The sequence below is a fragment of the Calonectris borealis genome, chromosome 11, assembly GCF_964195595.1.
Source record: "Calonectris borealis chromosome 11, bCalBor7.hap1.2, whole genome shotgun sequence".
NCBI classification, from domain to species: Eukaryota; Metazoa; Chordata; class Aves; order Procellariiformes; family Procellariidae; genus Calonectris; species Calonectris borealis.
In genome coordinates, this window is record NC_134322.1 from 10,783,219 (window position 1) to 10,805,336 (window position 22,118).

The 22,118-nt window shown below is 38.6% G+C and overlaps 1 protein-coding gene across 1 annotated transcript in view; it reads right to left on the reverse strand.

Moving 5' to 3' along the window:
• The window catches only part of ADAMTSL3 (ADAMTS like 3), a 187,909-nt gene that overhangs the window by 25,057 nt on the left and 140,734 nt on the right, over positions 1-22,118 (reverse strand). Inside the window, exons 15-22 of the mRNA XM_075159955.1 lie at positions 20,768-21,054; positions 12,299-12,428; positions 11,049-11,241; positions 10,200-10,379; positions 9,276-9,429; positions 3,829-4,909; positions 1,649-1,776; positions 1,200-1,328 (exon numbers count right to left, since the gene is read on the reverse strand). Of these exons, the coding sequence (XP_075016056.1) occupies positions 1,200-1,328; positions 1,649-1,776; positions 3,829-4,909; positions 9,276-9,429; positions 10,200-10,379; positions 11,049-11,241; positions 12,299-12,428; positions 20,768-21,054 (2,282 nt within the window). The remainder of the gene's footprint in view (positions 1-1,199; positions 1,329-1,648; positions 1,777-3,828; positions 4,910-9,275; positions 9,430-10,199; positions 10,380-11,048; positions 11,242-12,298; positions 12,429-20,767; positions 21,055-22,118) is intronic.

The following is a 22,118-nucleotide window of genomic DNA, read 5'->3' on the forward strand; positions in this document are numbered from 1 at the left end:
AAGTTTGGCTCACGAATATACACAATTCTAAAGCATTTGGAAATCTACAGTCCCATGTGAAAATATTAATTTATATTTAAATTGCTAACTGCTTACCCATCCTAACAATACTAATATTAACAGTGTGACATTAACTCTCTGCTGAATTTGAGATGTAGGTCAGTTATACATAGAGTTGCCAAACTATAGTTGGAAAATATTACTTCATCAAAGAATTAGCCTTGGTACAACAGTGAATAGCAGAGCCACATGTCCTAATATATGTCAGCCTGGCGCCACTATTGTATGCAGAACTATTTGTGTAGATATATATATTTCGATCGCTACTCTGGTTCAGAATCAACATGCTTTCTGATATGCGCTGCCCCAGCAATACGAATGTGAACGGCACACTGACTTCTCTGAAGACTCTCTTTGCACTCCGTTGCAATGTTCATTGTTATTAGCAGTTTCATACATCACCTTCAACAAGGCACAAAAGGCTGACCTTAGCTTATTAAATATTTGACAGAATATTGCTGCTGTGAGTTAAATCTTACAATTTAAACTTAACAGATAGTAATGAGATTAAGAAGAAAATATCTACCTTTCCAACAAAGGACTAGAAAATAAAATGAAGCAGTGAACTGCTTAATGCATGCAGCTTCTGATCAACATTAATGCTGCTCCACAGATGTTGAGCTAGAAAATATCTATATGCTCTCATGGCTCGGCCCTTTTCTTTGTTTCCTTACTGCAGCTGCAGACTGATGGCTCTAAAAGGTAAGTTTACTTCACTGTCAGGTTTAAAGTTCTATTAAGCTATGGCTGGAGATTTCATTTTCGGTTTTCACAAATAGTCTAGACATATGTGCATCTCAAGCAGGGATAAGGAAAGTTCTCTGATGAGCAAGTCAGCTGGCCATGCTTGCTATTGCAGCACAATAGTCATTTACTCTGGTGGGCTTTAAGCTCTGTAGTGGAGCCTCAGACCACTTCATGGAAAGAAAAGGACTTTTAAAGGAAACTGTTTGAATGTATACATGTGTGTGTGAATTAAAGTGACAGACAGAAAAGAAATAGGACTGGTGTGGGTGACGTGCCTAGTAAAAAATGACTAACAATCAATGATTTTCTGCCTTCACCGGTAATTTTTTCAAGGTGTGAGGTAAACTTCTGATTCCAACATTACAGGGAATTTCAGAGGAGTCCTTGCTTACCTTTCACTGGACATTCAACCATAATATTTGCTCCAATTCTTGCCACGATTGTACCTCCAACAACTGCTGAGAGACTGCTGGCTTCCAGGTTTGTAACATTTAACACAGAGGACAAGATGACAGGAATCTCTTTGAAATTAAAGGGATAGTCAGTTTTAAAAGCTTTATTTGACTTTTAAATATAGATCCTGTATTTAAATTCATCATGTTTGGAACAGGATTCAGTTTGCAAAGCAGCAGCCAGAAAATACAGGTGGGATAGATACAAGCAGACTCAGTTCACACCTGTTGTGGTTTTAGAGCAACAAGACCATCTTACCTGTTAACTCAGGCAGAGTTTCATGGATTGCCAACAAAAGAAACTATTTCACATTGGAGTGGGGATGGGTGCTTATATATATATATTAAAAAAAATACATGCCCGATTCTGTGGATGCTAGAAGTCTTACCTGCACGCAATAGCAATGATGTCTCCATATCAAAACCAAAGTCATTAACAACCAGGCAACCATATGTACCAAGTTCTTTTTGAGTGGGATTCTGAATCTGCACTTTTCCAACGGTGTCCAGGATCACCCTGCAGAATATTCAAGGAGACACAAGGGTTACTACCCTGGGACAAACCCAGCTGAATCTTCTTGCGAGAGTCACAGCAGCAAAACTCCTTTTTAGGAGTTACCATTCTAGACCAGTGCATGCAGTTACAGTTCTGCCTCCTCTTTAGCAACAAAAGGGGAGCGCTAAGCGATACATACACGGAAGATTCTTCAGCCCTTTGGGACAGCGAGTTTGCTACTACAAACCAGAATCCCTTGGGAACAACAGCATGAATAAATCAGACTACCACAATTAGAAGTATTAGGCTTGGCAAGAAATCCATCTCTCCAGAGCAAGCTTGGTTTTCAGCAGGATTGGGGAATTCACAAATGTACAGTCTAATTTGACTTCCAAATTACTGCAGGGTTGTTTGTTGTTTTTTTTTTTAATATTATCATCATTAAAGCTAACGTCTTCCACCAAAAACCCGCAGGTGTCTTGAATATCTTGCCTGCCATCTGAGGGGCAAGATATGAGAGAGAGCATCACAGGCTGGGGAAGAGGCTGAAGACAGCAGCCTGGACTTCTCCCCCTTGTTACCTTTCTCAGCGGTAAGTTACGTGAGTTATGCCATACTCTCATCGCATCCAAAAAAACTGTAGCTTTGGCTTCTCCCACACTGAGTACACTCACAAAAGTAAGAGATACACACAAACGTATTAAAAATACTTGTGTCTCAACAAAACAAGCCACCTCACGCATGGCCCAAGCGTGGCCTTCTCTTACAAACCCAACAGATAAACAGCCCATTTATCTCCTCACGTTCTTTTTCAGATGTAATACTATTAATGTGCTTTTGAGTACACACACATATATATGGATCTGTGTGTACGAAACCTTACTGTGAAAAAAATAGGAAAGAAACCTGCTTTGCCAATGTATCCTTTAAGTGCAAGAATATCCGTCTGGGCTAAAATGAAGGCAATTTATGAAAGTAGACATTAGGAATCAAACAGATACTCGTGAATAAACAAAACACCATCATGTCCAAAGAATGAAAGTATCACTTGCAACAAATTAATGAGAAATTATACGTATTTCAAAAAATAAACATAACCAGTGGGAGCTACATGGTTCCAAAAATATTTGCACTTTTTAAAATGGCTTAGTTTTGGTGTCTTTGCTTTAACTGATAGCCCTGCAGAAGTGTGTTTTTCTTGGCAGTTGGTTAATCAGTTAAGTATGTTGAGAAATATCCAAAAGTGGCTTTATCATTTCAGAATTGGTTTTTTCGTTATTCAAGAGCTAGCTATAATTCCAAGAGGCTCACACACGAAGTTAATGTTAATATTATCAGGTGAGCTTCTAATTTATCAGTAATGAAGTATTTGCTCAGTCTTGAATATAACACACACTTGCTGTACTTGTTCTTCAGGTATAGTTCTCAAATGTTATGGTAATCAAAGGTTCTTTATTATTTTGTATTCCACTGGCCTGCACAGAAATATTTGTAAATTCTGAAGTATTTTTAAAAAATCCATAAAAGCTCATTCTTTCTTTTTAAATTGAAGTTATGCAGCTACAGTTATACCTCAAGATTTACTGTATTGAAGGATGGTGAGGGTACCAATGATATTTTCCCTCCTTAAAATGAGTAAGAACTAAGATTTCTTTTCATCTGTGCCATGGCAGAAGTTTTTGTGTTCCACTGTATTTGGTATATGAACGAATCCAATAGCTTTCTTAATTTGAGTATAAATCTGTTCATTTTCTGATGCAGTTGAAACGATTACAGCAGATCACAAAATACACAGTTAGGACATCCAAAACACTTCATCTAGTAAAAAAAGTCAATCGTCCCATGTAACATCATGGAAATGGACATACACTTGGATGTTAGCAAAGCCAAACAACGTGACAGACACTTGAAAGAAAAAAAAAAATTACCTCAATAAAAAGATGGAAGGCACAGTGTTCATGCTTATCTCATTTTTACCACAGTATGTTTTATTATTGCACAGCAGGGTGGATTTTTACAGTTGATAGCGACATAATAAGTCATTCAAAAATAAAAGAGAAGATATTTACTTACTTCTCAGAGGCTTTTAATGTCTCACCATCTTTTGTCCAAGTATATTTTACTTCACTAATACCAGCTATTTCACACAGTAGGTTGACAGCATGAGTATTCTTGGTCAGAAAAACCGTGTTTCCAATTCGTACAGTTACTGTTTTGTTGAAGGAAACTCGAGGAATTTCCTTTTGCCTCATAATAACTGGAACCTTCTGGTCAAACATCAACTTATCAACAGTTTTTGTGCTGAAACGTTCAGATTCATTAGGTGATTTGCCTGTGAGTTTTGAGGCAAGTTTTTCATCCTGGGCCCCCTTCCATTTTTCAGTAGTTGGTTGTGGAAGCCTAGATAATTCAGCAACTAATTGGTAAACGACCTGGGATGCCAAGTCATCATCGACTTCTCCAGTTTCAATGAGCTGACTCATGTTCCTTATCAGTTCTTCAAACTGCACAGTGTCCATGCTGTAGGCGCCTTGGAGAACAGCTGCCTCCAGTCGCTTGTTCTTGAATTCACGAGAGCTGAAGTCGTCTGCTGAATTACTCCCAAAGGTTTCAAGATTTCGCAGAAATGGCTGGTCATTTACTTGCCTGTCACCCAGATAGAGCTCATTCTTCTTACTCCACATTTGCCACATTTTGCTCATTTTATGCCATTTGGCCCCAAAGCTGTTGGCCTCATTGTGATCTGTGTTACTGGTCTCACTGGCATGTTTTCTAAGATTTGGTGGTTCTATCAATCTGTTGTCAGTACCGATGAGTTTGAGTACAAATGTTTCATGCACAGAGCCTGCAATACACCGGTACACACCAATATCAGTAGCTTCAAGACTGTGTATTTTCAGCGAGCCTGATTTAGTGATGCCAAGTCTTTTAGAGTTTTGTAAGTGTTGTCCATCTTTCTCCCACTGGATAAGTGATTTCTGGAACCTTCGTACAGGGCACTTAATTACAACAGATGTTTTTGGAAGTAAGTAGGCTCGGCTTCCTATGGTAAAATTAATGCGCTTCTCTTGTCTTGTTTGAATATAGACTCTGTGAATACTGACAATCTGAGGTCCATGAGGAGAATACTTTTCTGGAAGCTTTGGTTTAATCTCTGAAAGAAAACAAAGCGTTGAAAACTATCTAATCATTGGCACTCATGCTTACAAAATCTGCTTTTCACAGAATGCTTGACAGAGCTTTTCCTGACTTTGTTCAAGTCAGATTGCAACATGCTGAGCTTTTATCTGAGTCACAAAAATGCGAAAATATGAACAACATGAAACCATAACATTCCCCTGCTCCAGCCAAGAATTCTATTGCCTCTTCCCCAAGTCTCCTAACAATAAAAAGATACAGACAACATATACCTATATGAAGGACATAGATGATGCACACATGCGTAAAGGTAGATATATAGATGTATTATATAATATATTAATTTATACTATATATATAATCCTATTATGGTTATATTTCCTATATATTTCCTATTGCTGCCTCAGAAAGGCTAGGCATGACGGGAATGGAAAAAGTGAATCAAAAAATTTGAACACATTATCACTTTCCCCACATTTGAGCACTGTCGAGTGAAGAATGACCTAAATAGAACAAAATCTATCCAAAAAGTAAGGCTCCCCTTGACTGTTGTTTAAATTGTTGGCTGGCCGTGCTGGTTGTCTGATTGAGTCAAGCTAAATTGATAGCAACATAGGAGGTGAAAGAAACAGTCAATGAAGACACTACATGCAACAACCAAAGCCACCCTATAATCATTGGTTGAGGGTAATTTCTTTGGGTTGAAAGATGAGTTGCTCAGTGTTGTGCCAAGAAAGTAGGGAGGGAAGGGAGGAAAGAGAGAAATAAGTCAAAATTTTGAGAGGTTGAATATAGTAATTAGATGAATTGACAAAAGCAGACAATAACTGTGTAAAGCTTCGTGCAGACTGGGTATGGAGACACTGGGTATTATGAAGCTCCTCCGGCGTTGTACTGCAGGCGCTTGGATGCTGAAAGGTTTCTAGGGAGCTGCCTGAGTGAACACCACCACAGGCAGGCTTTCCCAGCAGTGGATGGATAGGCACACGGGAGACAACGTGAGAATGACTGCAATGTTTCGGATACCACTGTGTTGACTCACTGCTGGCAACTACTGTGCCCCACTTTGATCAGTAGAACTAGTCTTCCTAAGAAAACACTAGGTACGTGAGAAACAAAGCGCTGTAGGAGGCGTGGAGCAAGGGCACGCACCCCCTGAGTTTGTTCCATGCAAGATGAAATTGGCCAGCTGGGAAGAGTCGGGAAACACTCTGCGTTGGTGCTAGAAAACAATCCAATGTGTTTGGTGACCCAGCCTTTTGGTATGTGTCAGAGAAAAAAACTCAGAGCCTACAGAATGAGTTGATGAGCCAGGAGATGGACACACATATCGAAATGCTTCTCAGCATGCCTAAATCCGAAATTGTTACTACTATTCCACTTGGTAGGTACATAAATAAAATGACAACTACACTGATGGCACACAAATGATATTTGAAAAACTGCATGCCTCCTATATACATGTGCTTCAAATATGCTGTGAAGAAATAGGTGAAAAGCTAAATGCTTCAAGCATTCAATAAGTGTGTACACTATATGAACTACACCCTAGAGTGCATTCTTATGCTTATAAAACAAAATGGATATTTTCAATGTTTTGGGTAATGAGTTCAGACCTGTGGGGATATCATGGTTTCATAATTGCACAGCTTTTAAATCCGTATTCGTTATCCAGATACATGGTTCCCTCAACCATTTCACGTGGTACAACAAATAAATTGCTTTAGGCACTCAGTTTACTAAAATTATTGAAGTAGCGTCCTGTTTTTAATAAGTTACTGGGCCCCAAATATTTATTTTTAGGGAAGTGTTCCAGTATTAAATCTTCCATTTCCAAAATCCAACTTACAGACACAGTAAGTGTAACTTTAAACACACAAATTAAAATACTTCAGGCTGTGCTCTGTTTACACTAGTTATTCCAACATGGAATTAAACCCAGTGCATACTTATAAATATGTTAACAAGTCTCATCCATTTCATTTTTTAAAAAAAGAAAGACCACTAACTCTCATTAGCAGTTCAACACTAAAGGGTGTGTATATTTTTACTGGTGACTGGTGAGCAAGGCTAGGAGTGAAACAGAGTTCAGAGTTGTGGATGGCAGGCCATATAAATATATAAGGTCATATAAATATATGAGGTCACATAAGTATGCATTTTCTAGATCCTTAGTATCACCCAATCTTGCAGCCGCTTGAGGTGACAGACTGTTTGGGAGAAGTTTTTCTTCTACAAGGTAAATCTTGCTTAAGGATTAGATGGTACTGGAGCCATTGGACCTCATTATCACCTGGTACAAATCCATCTGAGTCTATGACCTCCAATGGTCCTCCACAGCTTTAGCTGGGCGTCAGGTCCTGGTGACCGCAAGGCCAGACTGGTGTTATTTCCTATTTCTCAGAGCCCGCAGTCAGGAATGTTTCTGACTTAACAGGGCTTATTAAGCAGAAAACAGCTACGATTACTAGTCCCGGGGTAAAAGATTAATTCTAAAAAGCCTCAGCACTGTCATGAGACAGTAAAAAAGAAGGAGCTCATCTGAGCCACAGAAGCATAATCTTGAGGAGGCACATCCAGAAACACTGCTCCTAAAGGCAAGGACCCCTAACAGCACGCATGTCACACATCACTACTCTTCACCCTTTGTAGCTAGCTGTCTGCCCATCCTAGGGCCATGGTAGGTTCCTGCCTTCTATTCACTCCCCCTCCAAGGCAGCCTGAACCTATTGCTGCAGGAGGAGATGCCTCCCGCACGTTCCTGTGAATCCAAAGCTTGCTGCTGCTGCTGCCCTGGCTCCTTCTGCAAAACCCAAAATAGAACTATGGGTATGGACATGTCTCACGCCTTCCCCTGCCCTCCTGTTGCCCAGCCGGGGGATTGCCAGGCAGATCCGAGCTGCAAGGGCTCCCTTGTCCCAAACGGTTGTGGAGGTGAAGGGAGAGGACAGTGATTCTCTTTTATGACTTTGATCTGCACCCATTCAGTACAATCGCATTCCCTCTGCAGTCCGCTGTCCTGCTTCCTTGGCACTGTGGTGGAAGCTGACAATGTAACTTTAATATCAGTCTGTGCTAAGCAATTTGCAAACCAGCTACACTGCCATTCAACTATCCACAATTAATTAAATTCAGATAGATATGCAGCTCAAAATATTTTATTAAACCTTATGCCAAGGACATTCCTGAAAGTCCACAGGGCTTTACTTAAGTGGAGTTTCGAACCTCAGGATTTTGGCATGTTAATCTGAAATGCAGGCCAGGAAAAGAAGTTTCATATTATGTATGAATCAGTAATTATTCTATTTCTTATTTTGTTTTGTGAATAATTTTTAAAGCAAAGCTTCAAAACGTATAAAGTAGCTATTTCTTGACAGCACTATGAATTGGGTCAAAACATGTCTATCTCTGTGATCGGTGATCAAAACCAGACCATTTATGAAGGCTTTTGGTTTTTCCCCCACCTCAAAACTAAAAACTCTCCTTTTTCCCTTTCTTTTCAGCACCCTGCTCCCCAAACTTACAAACTAATACCCTCCTTTATAAAGGAAGGACAGCACAGGTTCAGACTTAAGGAACCTGCATTTAGAACTGCCTGTTCTAAATTACTGTATGTAATTGAACATACTCTAGATCAATAAGGTATTTCCATCGGTGTTATACATATGCAATTAGCGTAACTACCATCAGTATCATAACGCGATTGTGCCCAAATTGCACAATTCCTATAGACAGCTTTTTCAGAAAAGATTTTTATAGACAGTAATAAAATACTGTCCTAAAATAAAATACTAATCCTATTTTATATAAAATAAAATAGGATTTTTTGAAGAGTGTCTGTACCATCATCACTTCCTGCAAAGCTCATGAGACTGGGATTCTCATTTCTACAAGGAAAGATAGAAATTATACCTAAAGCTATCACTGGCACCGATTTTCAGGTTTTGAATTCCACCATGCTAAGCGAAATGTCCAGTGTAATGCAAATGTACAGCGAAAAGACAAGCCAGAACTGGATTCTTATCTTTTCTAATGTCCTTTGTAATTTATACTCAATTTATGGATTTTTTTTTTTTGTTCAGTTAGGATAGCATAAAGGATAAAGCAGATCAAATGTAGGTAAGTATGAGGGTGAGAGGCATGTACCATTAAAGTGTATTCAAAAACTACTTCATTAGATAATAACCTTTATTTTTGACTGGCAGAAAAAAATTAAAACCAATCCTGTTATTACTGGTCTAGTAATTATGACACTCAGTTTATGCCAGATTACTAATGTTGTGAAAGTATAGGGAGATGAGTGAATTAACCCGCATACAGATGTTTCTTTATAAATAGATCATTCCAAATTAGCAAGAAACTACATAAAGTAACATACTTACTGTGGCAGGCATTCATCTGACAAGACCTTACAAGCAGTGAAGGAGACGGACCACTACACATTGATCCATTTAATGTGACATATTGGCCCTTTGCTGTTAGGTTTTGGCAGGCAAGTTTCCTTCTCTGGATTCCAACACCGCAGCTTACTGAGCACTGTGAAAGGAAGGATGCAGTCAAACTAAACTTGGTGTCCCTATCCACACATGCTAATTTTAAACTAGTTTGTTTTTTTTTTTTCTTCTGAGAGAGAGTGCATACGTTCTAGTTCATATGAATCTTTGTGTTATCCAGACATTAAACTCTCGCCACTTTTCCAGGCAATAAGAATATAAGATAGGTAATTTGTTCCAGCAAGCAACTCAGGAACAATTAAAATAACATGAGAGTATTTCTTTATGTCCAACCATGGCAGAACAGAGCAACGAGATCTAGTATCTAAGAGAAACGATTCAGCGCGTTCCAGTTGGCGTCAAGTCTCTCGACCCTCTCTCCTAGTTTGTATTGCATGAACATTTAACTGCAGCTTCTAAATTCACTTTTATAAATCTTTTTTGAACAGGGAGTAGTAGGCAAGCTTGCATTAAATGGGAAAGAAGCAGGACATATTCCAGAATAATGCAAAGATTTGCTTTTTGGAAGCGTACTATTAAATAATTGATAGCTAAACATGTCTGGTATAATGCATGCGATGAGTTACAGCCTGTCCTTCAGCAACTCAAACACAGCTCAGGGGATGTGATCAGGCTGTTTGTAGGCAGGGATGCACAGTAACTATGCACAGTTTAGTCCAGGCACACGCCTTGTGAAACCTTCAGCTACCCTGTGAATTTATTGCTCCAAACATCTTATTCACCCAAGCAGAAATCTTTAGAGCTCATGTTGCAGCTGAAGGTTTTGGTTCACCCTTGTTGGGGGCTGCTTACCTTGGACCATTCTCCTACGACTAGCTGAGGAGGACAATCAACTTTTGCACATGATTTACTAGTTGGCAATTTAGGTGCCTGGCAGGTGTCATCAGAGTGTTTCAGGGAACTTCCATCCGTCAACAGCTGCTTACAGTACACATTGCGAGTCTGAATCCCTCCTCCACAAGTACGTGAACACTAAGAAGAGGAAATCATAGCATGTACACCTGCATGGACATCTGTGCTCACCCATCACACTTATTTTACACAAACACTGTAAGCTGCCCCCCGCCCCAATTATGGTCTCTTGAAAAATGACATCTACTTTTAATTAAAAAGCAAGCAGCATGTAGAAAATTCTTCTGTTAAAATGTTCAGCTAATATATTAGAGAGGATGAGAACCTAACTACTAAGTTCAAAAGTCACACCACCTGACTGCAATTAAACAGTAGAAATCTTAAAGAAAAATATGCATCTTACACGTCAATCTGCCTATGTCTCACATCAGTTAATGTATCTGGTGGGAGCTTAGGAAACCTTGTCCTTGAGAGAAAAAAAAATGAAGCGATGTCTCCAAAAGCAGATTATTGCGTTTGCAGAGCATAGAAAGAGAGGTGATGTCTGGAGTAACTGGTATCCAGCCTTCTGAAATTTTAAAAAGGACTTTCCACCTCATCCTGTGACTACTTATTGACATAGTAGTCAAAAGTAGGATTTTTAACCCTGGATTATTTTGTTCTAATGAAATCAGTCGAAACACTTATATACCAAAGTTTAGAAGCTACCTTCCATGTTATTCCAGCTAGAGAATTTCAAGTACCTAGCCAGAGGAACACTTTTAAACTATTTCTGTAACCCAGCCATACCTGTTGCCATTCCTCAACATGCCAAACAGGGGGACAATCAATCTGGTTACAAGCTTGTAAAGAATGAGGCTTTTTGTCTTTGCAATCTTCAGCAGCAACAGCAGATCCTCCCGGCTGCTGGCAGTGCACATCTCTCGTCTGTATCCCAACCCCACACGTAGCCGAGCAGCGTCTCCAGGGGCCGCTTTGCCACCTGCCCAACAACACAGCCAAAAGCCCACGTTTTAGCAACTCGCCTCAGATGGCGGAAGGAGCAATCATACCCAAACCGACCCTAGCAAAAAGTAACTGAAGGCACAGTTATTGATAGATGGCTAAAACATCCCTTCGGTTTGGCTGTAATGCAAAATTATAAACTAGATTTATAAACTTGCAGGTAACAAGGAAATGCAGAAGTTATCAACAATAAAGTAAGAGAGTCATTTCCAGACAAATTCAACTCCAGCATTTACTTTCAGAATGCTCCTCATAAAAAAAACAGCCTGTTGGCAACCTCCTGGTATTTACATTTATAAATGTAAATATGTAAATAGACCTTTCTTACATTTACAAAACTTCCTTTAAATGTGTATATGTTTTCTATAAAACATCCTGTTCCTGTTAACTTCTTCCCTACATTTTGCAAGAGGAGGTTTCTACAAACATGTAAAAACAATATGCAAAGGATCAGGGATATCAGAGATCAAAAGTGGGTAAATAAGATAGCATATGTCAAAATTTCACATATGGCCCTTTCAAGTGACCAAATTAGGTAGGTTTTCTTAGATTTGGACCGCGTTTGTTCTTTTTCCAAGATCTCCAAACAAACATAGGAAGCCATAAGAACTATGTGGGGCTACTAAAGAAGCATGAAATTAAAATAACTTTAAATCATAATTTCACTTTTTTTCATTCAGTAAGGATAGAAAGTAAATATTCTCTGGTTTTTTTGTGAAATTGCCTTAAAATTTTCCTTGTACCACTAGAAGAGTTAAGGCTTTTTCCAAATCTGGCAAATATCTACAAAGAAGAGATTTATTTCAGAAAATGTTCCCTATTTTATTAGTGAGATGTGAAGAGTGGAAAAGGAGTGAACAAGACCAAAAAAAGAAACTCAACCCCAAAACCTTGTTAAAGACAGAAGTAGTGAAATTTCATCCCAAAGCAAGACCACAGTCCTGCAATCTGAACCCTTTCTGAGAAAGCCAATGTTTACTTAAATCATATTAACCATTTCTTTGCCACAGTATGATTTCATTATTACAGTGTACCTCGGAGGGCAAAGCTTCATATTGCAAGTACGAGTCATTGGTGGTGGTCTCTTGGAATCATCACACATGGTTTCATTGACAGCTTCTTTTGTCTCTACATGCAGACACATTGCAATGGCTTCTTGTGTTCCTGAATTAAAAAGGAAAATGCTCATGAAACACTGAAGATGGAAGAGATTCCTGTAAAGCTTACTCTGGAATAATACTCAGTAAAAAAGCTTCAAACACTGAATTAGATAGCAGGCTTAAAAGTGTGATGGTACATTTCCCCCCTTCCCCTCTACGATCTCAGGAACTCCTGTTAGGCTTTAGCCATTGTCTAATGAGTTGGGTGGTTGAGTGTCCCTTGACCATACCAGGCACTCTTGCATGGCTAAGGTGGGGAGCAACACTGATCATACCAGGCTACCGGATCAAGGTACAGAACAAGAGCAGAGGATAATTCGTCATCTCTGACAACCCTGAAGCATTCCCTACCTGGATCATAGCTCAAGTGGAACGATACCATGTTTGCCATGGAATAATACCATAATTACTACCCCAGACCACCTCAGATAGTGGCCAAGATGGAAATTTATTGATGACTAAAACCAATCATCTTGCAAACCTATAAACAGCGGTCCCAAGTGAGACCCTTTGAGTTCTCCTGGATCGCAGCAGGCTGTGCCTAGAGACTCCCTCGAGTGGGATGCCTCCGAGAGTTCACAAACTCTCAAGTTTGTGATATTCGGAGGACCGTCAGAACCTGGGCTGAAACACTCCTTGGCCGAGACACTTCTCGGGGCTCAACTCTTCACCTGCTGAGAAATGCCAAGGCATTTAACGTGAGTATTTCACGAGGGGACTTTTTAACTCGAGGGGAATTTTTAACCGATATCTTTATCTAGGCCTTTGCCTTTCATTAATTTACCTAGCTATGGGCCCTTGTGTGTGAATGGATCTACAGTGTGTGTGTGTATTGATTTAGATAACTAACAATAAGCATAATCTGTAATTTAGTAATTATAGTAAACTTGACTAACTTGCTTTGTAACTGTTAAATCAGTCAATGATTAAGTGCTGTCAAAATCTTAGGACCTACCTTAAAACTGGAAGTGAACTTTAGATTGCTGCTAGACACTTTAAATTGCTACTAAACACATAACTCCTTAGGCATAAACCATTGTCCAAGTCTGAGACTACGGCTAAAGCCAGCTGCACCTAGACTCCTCTCTGAGAAGGAGTTTAGAAAGCAAGGGGGTCTACTCTGAACCTCGTGACTCAACGGGAGGGTCTCCTTATCCCTTTTGTATTAGACACAAGCTGTTGTCCAAGTCTGAGACTAAGATTGGATCCAGCCGGGTTTTCTCTGAGCCTCGTGACTCAACGGGAGGGTCTTCCTTACCCTTTTGTTCTCGGTCTTTCTATAAGTCATTCCAACACAATTCTGACACAATTTTCCCTGTGTATACTTAATCCACACAATGAGTAATAGAGTGAACCTTGCCATCAAATTCTGTTAAGTCGCACTTTTATAAATTTCTATTAAAATCACCTTTTGCTGATACCTTTGCCAGTGATTCTTTAAGCAGCCTCAAAACCACTCATTTGTGACAGAAAGTAACATCTCAAGTCAAAAGGAACAGTTTATATATTTAATGCTCAAAAGATCTTTGTGAATTATATCTAGCACTTTACTTCTGTGATATTTAAAAGGTTTGATTTGACATTCTATCTCTCTGATAACCAGCAGAAAATAGGCTTCTCTGTCTCTCCACCAGCAGATGCTACATCTGCCTGGTTCTGTAATAGTCCCAAGCCAATTCCTGGTTTCATTGCCAAAATCAGGGTCAAAGTGATTCCTTCCAACTTACCTTGACTTTAAAGAGCTAAAGATCTACAAAAAATGTAATAAAAATGCAGAAAACTTGCAAAACTATAGTCAGGAGAATGGCTGAACATAGAACCTTTCTCATAGGGGGTAAGAGGTGCAATAGTTTTGCTGAAGGCAGCAAATCTGACGCAGCCTAGAGCTTTCCTCACTCGTGACCATTCTTGGCACCTTCTGATCTGCAGCTCTTGCTACCTGGATCTTATTACTGAAGCATGAAAGATTACTAATACTCAAATTTCTATGAGTCAAAATGAAACATAATACAAGTTTGCTTTAGAACAAGTCAGCTTAGCGAATACACATTTTGTGAACTACTTTTATTTTAAACCCATGTAATTATCCAATTTTATATATCGTATTTTTTAGTATGAAAGCCTTGCTCAATTTCAAAGCTCGCTCACATGCACATGAAAGACAAGATGATTTGTGATGTACTTGGGGGATCCTGTGTATCTGGTATGTTCTATATAAGCAATGCTAATGATCATAAATCCTGTAGAACAAAAAAATGTTGAAATAATAAAATATCTATTTTGTTGCTTCCAGGTAAAAAAGGCTTTTGAAGAGTCACAGTTTAAAGAATTTAAATCCATTTCCTTCCTATCTTTCACTTATCTCCAGTGATTTTGTAAGGATATGAACTTGCTTTCAGCCGCAAGTTATGTTTCTTTTCTTACGACCAACTTCTAAGGTTTCAAAGGGAGTTGCATTTTTAACTGGAAACCTGAACTAACCACTTCACAGTATTACCTATGACATTACCTCAAAACATCACCGCTATTGTTACACAAAGGCTACTACAACTATTCCTGCTTCTGTGTCAACTGTGCATGACGACTGGTTTCTTGGCACTGTTGATCATTAGCCATTTTGATTTCACCGGGCTCGATGAAATATCCTACACTGAAAGTTTCATCTCCATGCCAATGGTCCATATTTCTCTCTTTTACAACACATTCATGAGCACTGTCATTCTTTTCATAAACCAAAGCTGTTCCTTCCATCTATAAACAATTCTGATGTGATCCAGCATATCAGCCAGCCCAGGCCACAATCCCTCTTTGCGACACTTGAACCAGTCCAACTGTTTCAGACACTTCAGCAGGAGTAGACCAGCAGTGATTTTCACAATAACAGAGATTCCAATTTCTTTCAGGCTCTCTGGTACACCTCTAGATCCCCCTGGGACTCATTTTCAGTTCAGAAAGACCTTGTTATATAAATGTTTTGACTACATCTACAAAGTGATGAATTTTTATAGAACAAAAGACCCGACCTTAAATATGATTGACAACCTATTCAGTTCTCTTATATCAAAGTATTGATAATTACATTAACGTAGAACACACGCATTGAGTAAAACATATTTTACTAGCAGGGCTGAGCAGAAACCTTTAACAGCGAATACCATTACTATAAGGCAGACATTAAAATGCCCGAAAAAAGACAAACCAGTACATAAATATGGTTTCTAGAACTCTACTATTTTATTCCAGACTGACAACCAAGGGAATCAAACATTTTCTGTCCAATTGATCCCCATGTGCTTGTTTAACAGGAGCAGCTTCCCTGTCTCCTTACATAGGAAATGCACATCTGACTGTCTACAGGAGAGAAATAAAGATTTAGAAATTGTGTTCTCGCAGAAACAGAATGACATTACCAGACAAGCAATTAAGCACATATCAAGCATCCATATAATCTCTATTTTAGGTCAAAATCTACCCTATGCTACCAACCTTCAGTTTCACTGACCTCACCATGTTCCTGTGGGAAAATCACACTCAGAGGTGATGCTGCTCTGGAACAGGTTGCGATAAGTAATATCTTCTTAATATCTCACACAAAGGAGTGGAATGAAATGGGATTCCTTTCAGACCATTTAAGTCGGCAATAATCCCATGGGAACTTTTTATCTCGGTGTTACAAAAACTAAATTGACCAGCCAAATGAACAAAAGGCATGTCATACCAGGTGACGGTTTTTGACTGCAACTTGCCACCTGGAGTTCATTAAACCACTTCTGCCTTGCAGCATGACCTACCTACCTTTAATTGTGTTACCAGCAGAAAACATCGATATGCGGTGTATCTTTCATTCGACTTAACTACAGGGGACAAACTGCAGTAGTGATTCCTCCCCACAGGGGCCTTATTGAAAGAAAAATGGCACCCTGTTTTGATGCCATAAGCACAAAACAGATATAAAGAACTGTTAAAAACATACCATGCACCCGCTTCCTGTTCCTTGGTTCTCAGTTCAAGGATTCTATTCAATAAATAACTACACTTAATTGATGCAGCATTTGCTTGAATTGTCAAAATGTCTTGACAATTAATCAGATTTCTCACCCCAAACTATAATTTTACATTAGTTGGGAACTTCAATCACTGATAAATTTCTTATTCTATGTCGACTGGAAAATGGAAAAATCTATTATTCAAACAGGCAAAGTTTTATATGTATGACTTTCTTGGCTTATAATATAAACATAGTAGATAATTTAACTAAAACATTATGTATGCAGCAGGGAGCATTAAGTATTTTTACAGTAATCTGATGCACTATTGTAGTAATTATCCTACTATTCAGTGAAATAGAATATTTTCTATTTTAACACAGCATTAAAACCACATACATTTACATTCTTTTACAAGCTTTTCTGTGTAGTGAAATACACAGTACATGAAGCTGTGTTAAAAGTTGCTTGAAAAAAGCCCAGACTTTTTGTTTCTGCCTTTTTTAGAGTACAAAGAAAATGGGGGTGGAAAGTTGCTGTGCAAATGGTAAGAGGGTAGATCTATTCTCTACACCTGGAAGAGGAAGGACAGTCATTTATTTCTATCAGATAGTCTCAGTTTGGTGACTGCTTAAAAATATGTATTAGCAGCTGAAAATAACTCAGAAGAAATGCCAAGTCCTACATATGCTTGAGCCTCTCTGTAAATCTATTTAAACTGGCAATGTTATTTATACTCCTTCTGTAAAAGAGTAAACAGTTAGTGTCTGCAGTTAATGAAACTAGTCATAGGAGTTATCAAATTGCCTACAACACTATTGCAAATGCTCTCAACTTTGTATGTGAGTCTCAGAACGGTCATTGTTTTTCTTAAGAGCCCTTAAATTTGGCTAGAATCCATTGATTTTCTAAGAATCTCAGGTTTCTTATAAATAAAATAGTAAACTTTTAGCCATTATGGTCCAGGCAAAAGCCTGAAAACACAACTTGACTGCACCCCAAAGCTTCCAAAACCACAGACTATAGAGAAAACAACAGGAAGTGCATATGTATTTTATTGTTTAATCTCATTATTTTTAAGCCAATGTAATGACTTTGGGAGGCCTGAATCATAAGTTTTGAAGCATGTGGAATTTAAATAATAATAATTACACTGAAATACAAAAGTCTGCCTCTTGCAATTAAAGGTATTTTTAAACAGGGACCCAGAAAATGTTCAGTTATTTTTTTAAATGGAAAACATCCCTTTAAAATATTGTAGAGAAGTTAAATGATTGACAACACTAAAGAAATACTACTGATTACCAGAAAAACATTTCTTCTTCTTAGGTGTACTCTTTATTCTGATAATAACTATTACTTTTCACAGACGATATTATGAAAATTAATCTTATGTTGGGGGCTCTTGCATCAGGGACAAAGTTCTTCAGATTGAAAAAAAAAAAAAACAAAATTCTGGGAAAATGAGGGCAAATCCTGAGATCCTCGAGCACATAGTTGGCTTATTTTCAGTTTGGGATTTCTTCAGTCACTGAAGACAAGATAGATCTTGAGCTCTCAGGATGGTTACAGAGTTTCCTATGGATGTTAAAGGTGATGTCTGCCTCAATTAGCCTGGACAACTTTTATCTGCACTCATGGAAAGATTGATGAAAGCAGTATTAATTATGCTAACAGGCATAACACAACGTAGCAGTCCTCAAAAGCAGTAAGTTTTATGGCATCCAATATGCTGCCTGACAAGCCACACAGAATTGGTGAAGAAAGTGCACAAAATGACCAAAGACTCATGTTACTAATGCTCTAGAACCTGCTGAATATGATGAACTGGAAAGTAAAGATGATGTTTGATAATGCCTTGCATTGCTCTATCTCTGTAATTCTAATACCTCAAAAACAATGTTTCCATCTGCATTTTTACATCTGCTTTGGAGAGGGACCAGAGGAGAGTTTGAATTAAAAGTCTAGTCTGTACGAGGATTTAAAAAAAAGGTGCAAGTGACAAGCACTGAAACAGAGATTCAGTCCTTGCTCAAACAGTGACTATAAAGCTTCCAGCCTACTTAGACCCTGCAGACTTTTCCCTCATTCAGAGAGAATCAAGCATTAAGAAATGGGGGTAGGGAGTTCCGAGGATACAGAAATCCACAGAAATTTATTTTAATAGCCACTGCTAAATATATACATACTAGAGAAAAAGTACCTAATATAATTTACATTATACTGGGATATTCCAAACTCAGACAACATTTATTTCTTGTAACGAAAGAGTTCATCTAATTGAAATGAGATTTGAACATAAAACTTAGCTGAAATGGATCAGCTCCTTTGAACTACACAATGGAAAAATAGTAGACAGTGAGATCATTAGTTAGTACATTGCAATAAGTTGGAAACAGAAGACATGTCTGGTTCCCTTAAAACTATTTATCGGCAGGTAATTTTTGGTCTGTTTGAAAGCCTTTGCCAAGCCAGCAAGACGACCAGAACTGATAGAAGGAAAAAAATCACTGCTACCTAACTAGCATAACAGTACAAGGACTTCTAAAGCTGTTCATTGATAAAATATCCTGACAACTTCCCACATGTCCCAGGAGCATCACATAAGAAAAATGTCTAGACATAGTACCAGTGATACCACAGAAGTCTCAAGAACACAACCAGATATTTTCTTTCAAACTTTTTAAATGGATCATTTCTATTGTGTATCAAACAAATGGTGAGATTACCTATATGACAATTCTGGGTCAGGCAACCTCACAAATTCATGAAAAGGCCAGAACTCAACAACAGAATTCATACTCAGCTCCCCCAGAAACGAAATTAAGCTGAACATGGGATTCTGCTCACCAGTCATTTTGAAGTTCCTTCGTGCCGGCAAATGAAACTACTGTCTTCAGTACAGGCTCCTTAAATTACTCCCAGTGCAAGTTTTTATGTGAACCTTTTTTGCATGGACAAACTCACTTGTGAAGACGCAGGCAATGCAAACGTGCACATGTGCAATAGCAGGCAAAGCCTAGAGATTATTTCAGCCTAGATGTCTGCTGATGTCCTCAAAATTCAAAAACTTTGGAGTTTTAGAACACCTCTGACAAAGATATTGGCTAAAAAGCAGTAGTAAAGTGGATTTAAGATGGCAATGGAATAATTGTACATTACAAAAATCAGTTGAGATATGAAAAAGAGAACTACAAATTTAGTAGTAATGAAAGCCTTATTTCAGAGTGCAATTTCCTTATTTCTAAAAACAATTCCCTCATTTTAATGAAGAGAGAGACACTCAGTCACAATAGCTGTCCCTACCGTGTGACTTTTATACGTATATGCTTGGACTACAGCCTCTTCTACCTTGCCAGTCAAAACGCCCACTGAAGGTAGGAGAGCTCACATCACCTTTTGTGATCACATGTGCTGCTATTCCTATGGATCAACCCCATCGGTAAACAGCAGTAGTAAATGATAAAGGAGGCACTTACCAGTCACTTACCGTCCTGCCGACAGCATTCCAGGGCATCCCTCCCAACTTTGGTCTTCAAGGTTTGACTGGTGAATAGTACAAAGGAGGCTGCTTTCTGTGAGCTCTAGACTGGCTCTCTGCTTCCAATTGTTTCTGTTCTCCCCTTTTCTACGTTTTTTATTTCTTCTATGGGTACAACTGTCTTCACTTCTCCCTGATGTCATCAGTCCTGTCATATATAGGTGTGCTCACAATTCCACTGCCTCCACTTAACACTTCATAACTCACTTGTGTTCAGTCCCAAAGTACAGTATGTAGTAGCAACACCAGCAACCTTGTCTAGTAACATGTACTTAGGACGACAAGGAGATTCGATTACATCCAAGAAGGAATGTGCCTAACTACTTGCGGACAGATGTATGGCACAGAGTTCCTATAGAGTGATATACTGTAGCAAGACCTAAACAAACTCCCGTTTGATCTTCATGCTGGTCAGACTGAAAGCAAGTCTCCCTAATTACAACTTTGTGTCCCTCCTGTACTGCAGAAAATGGCAGCATTTTGGAAGATAAAGAACAATTAACATGGGAATTTTAACTTGGAAACTATACACCAACTGCCTGGCAGCCGAGATTCCTGCAGCAACAAGACCAAAGAAAGTTGCTGTATCAACAGCTTCTTGCACCTTACTTAACCAAATAAATAAAGTCCATGTTTGAACACAGGATATAAAGGAAACAAAGTAGTTTGAAATACTTCATGCATAACCTAGAAATTAGTTAAAACTTGAAGCTGCATGTTTTCCTACAGATCAACATAGCTAATTTAGGGTAACACCAACAATGTCAAACAATGCCAACTTCTTACAACTCAGGATAAATAAATAAATAAAGGTACCTCCAAGACATGTGGTTGAACAAGGAGTAAAACCAATGTATTCCCAGTCGTAAATCACGCTGCCATCCTCAGCATGTGAAAATTCTGGCGTGTAGGGGACAGGATCACTGTCACAGGATGCCTGGTGACAGACTCGTTCTGTTGGTGGCTTCACATCTTCACACTCCTCCTCAGGCAGTTCAACCTCAGTCTGAGTAAACGCGAGAAGAATTCGGCACTTCACATCTCGCACCTGTATGCCATTGCCACACGTGGCACTGCATGGAGACCAGGGTTCAGGAATAAACCTGCAAATAATCACAGCGCAGTAGAAACACGGTCATTTTATTCCATATAATTCTGTCTGTGTGTGCACAGTTAAAACATAGTTAAAACACAAATCTATGTTTATACACAAAGCAGACAATACATAATACTATTTGATGCTTAAATAGAATGCATAATCAAGTCTTTCACTTGCCTCCCATCCCAGACCGTTTCTCAAAATTCACAAAAGAAAAGATGTAGGGAAAGAGGAGAAAGAATCATGAAGAACAGGGAAAGCTGTATCCTTTTTTGGGAGAAAAGGACATCACCTAAATCTTTTCTCAAACTCCTTCAGTGGGAAAAAAGGGCAAACTCCATGAACACATATCTATACAATATAAAATACCTCCCCAGGTACGCAGACTTAGGCATATGCCAAAAGTATATTTGCAGTCTGCTTAAACCTGAGAAAGGCCATCACCTTATGTCATTCCAATAATCAACAACCAGACAGAAGAGAAGTACTTTTCAAATCTAGCTATCTCCAATGCACACCACCGCAGGCTGCTGTTCAGATTTAATCTTGTAAGAAGGCTCTCATCTTCAATAAAGAGGTCTAACCGGCTCAGTCTATAATCCATCATTTTTATTAGAAAGCATTTATGCTTCCAATGAACTATAGTAAAATCTTATTTTACAGATCATGAATTTACTGAATAAAAGGAGGTTTTAGTCTATAATATTCTCTGACTTCGAGGGTCACATTAATATCTGATAGTAATTTTCAAAATGACACTAGAGCCAAGGGCCTGAATTTCATTAATAAAGTCATCCTGAATGGCTCTCGGGTACAATTTATAAGAAATCAAATACAGAGTTTCCTAGGACATTTTTTCAAAAGGTTGCAGTTGCTCTTTATTATATGTCCAAATGCAGCTGATGATCAAAACACAAATGGGAGATATAGAAGGATATATTTGACCAATGCTAAAAAACGTATTTGGAAGGAAAAATCCAAATTAGGATTCAAAGATTTTCTCCTTATCTTTGATTAAGAATTATCTTTCTCTTTACTGCAGGAAAGCTGCCCTTACAAATACAAGAA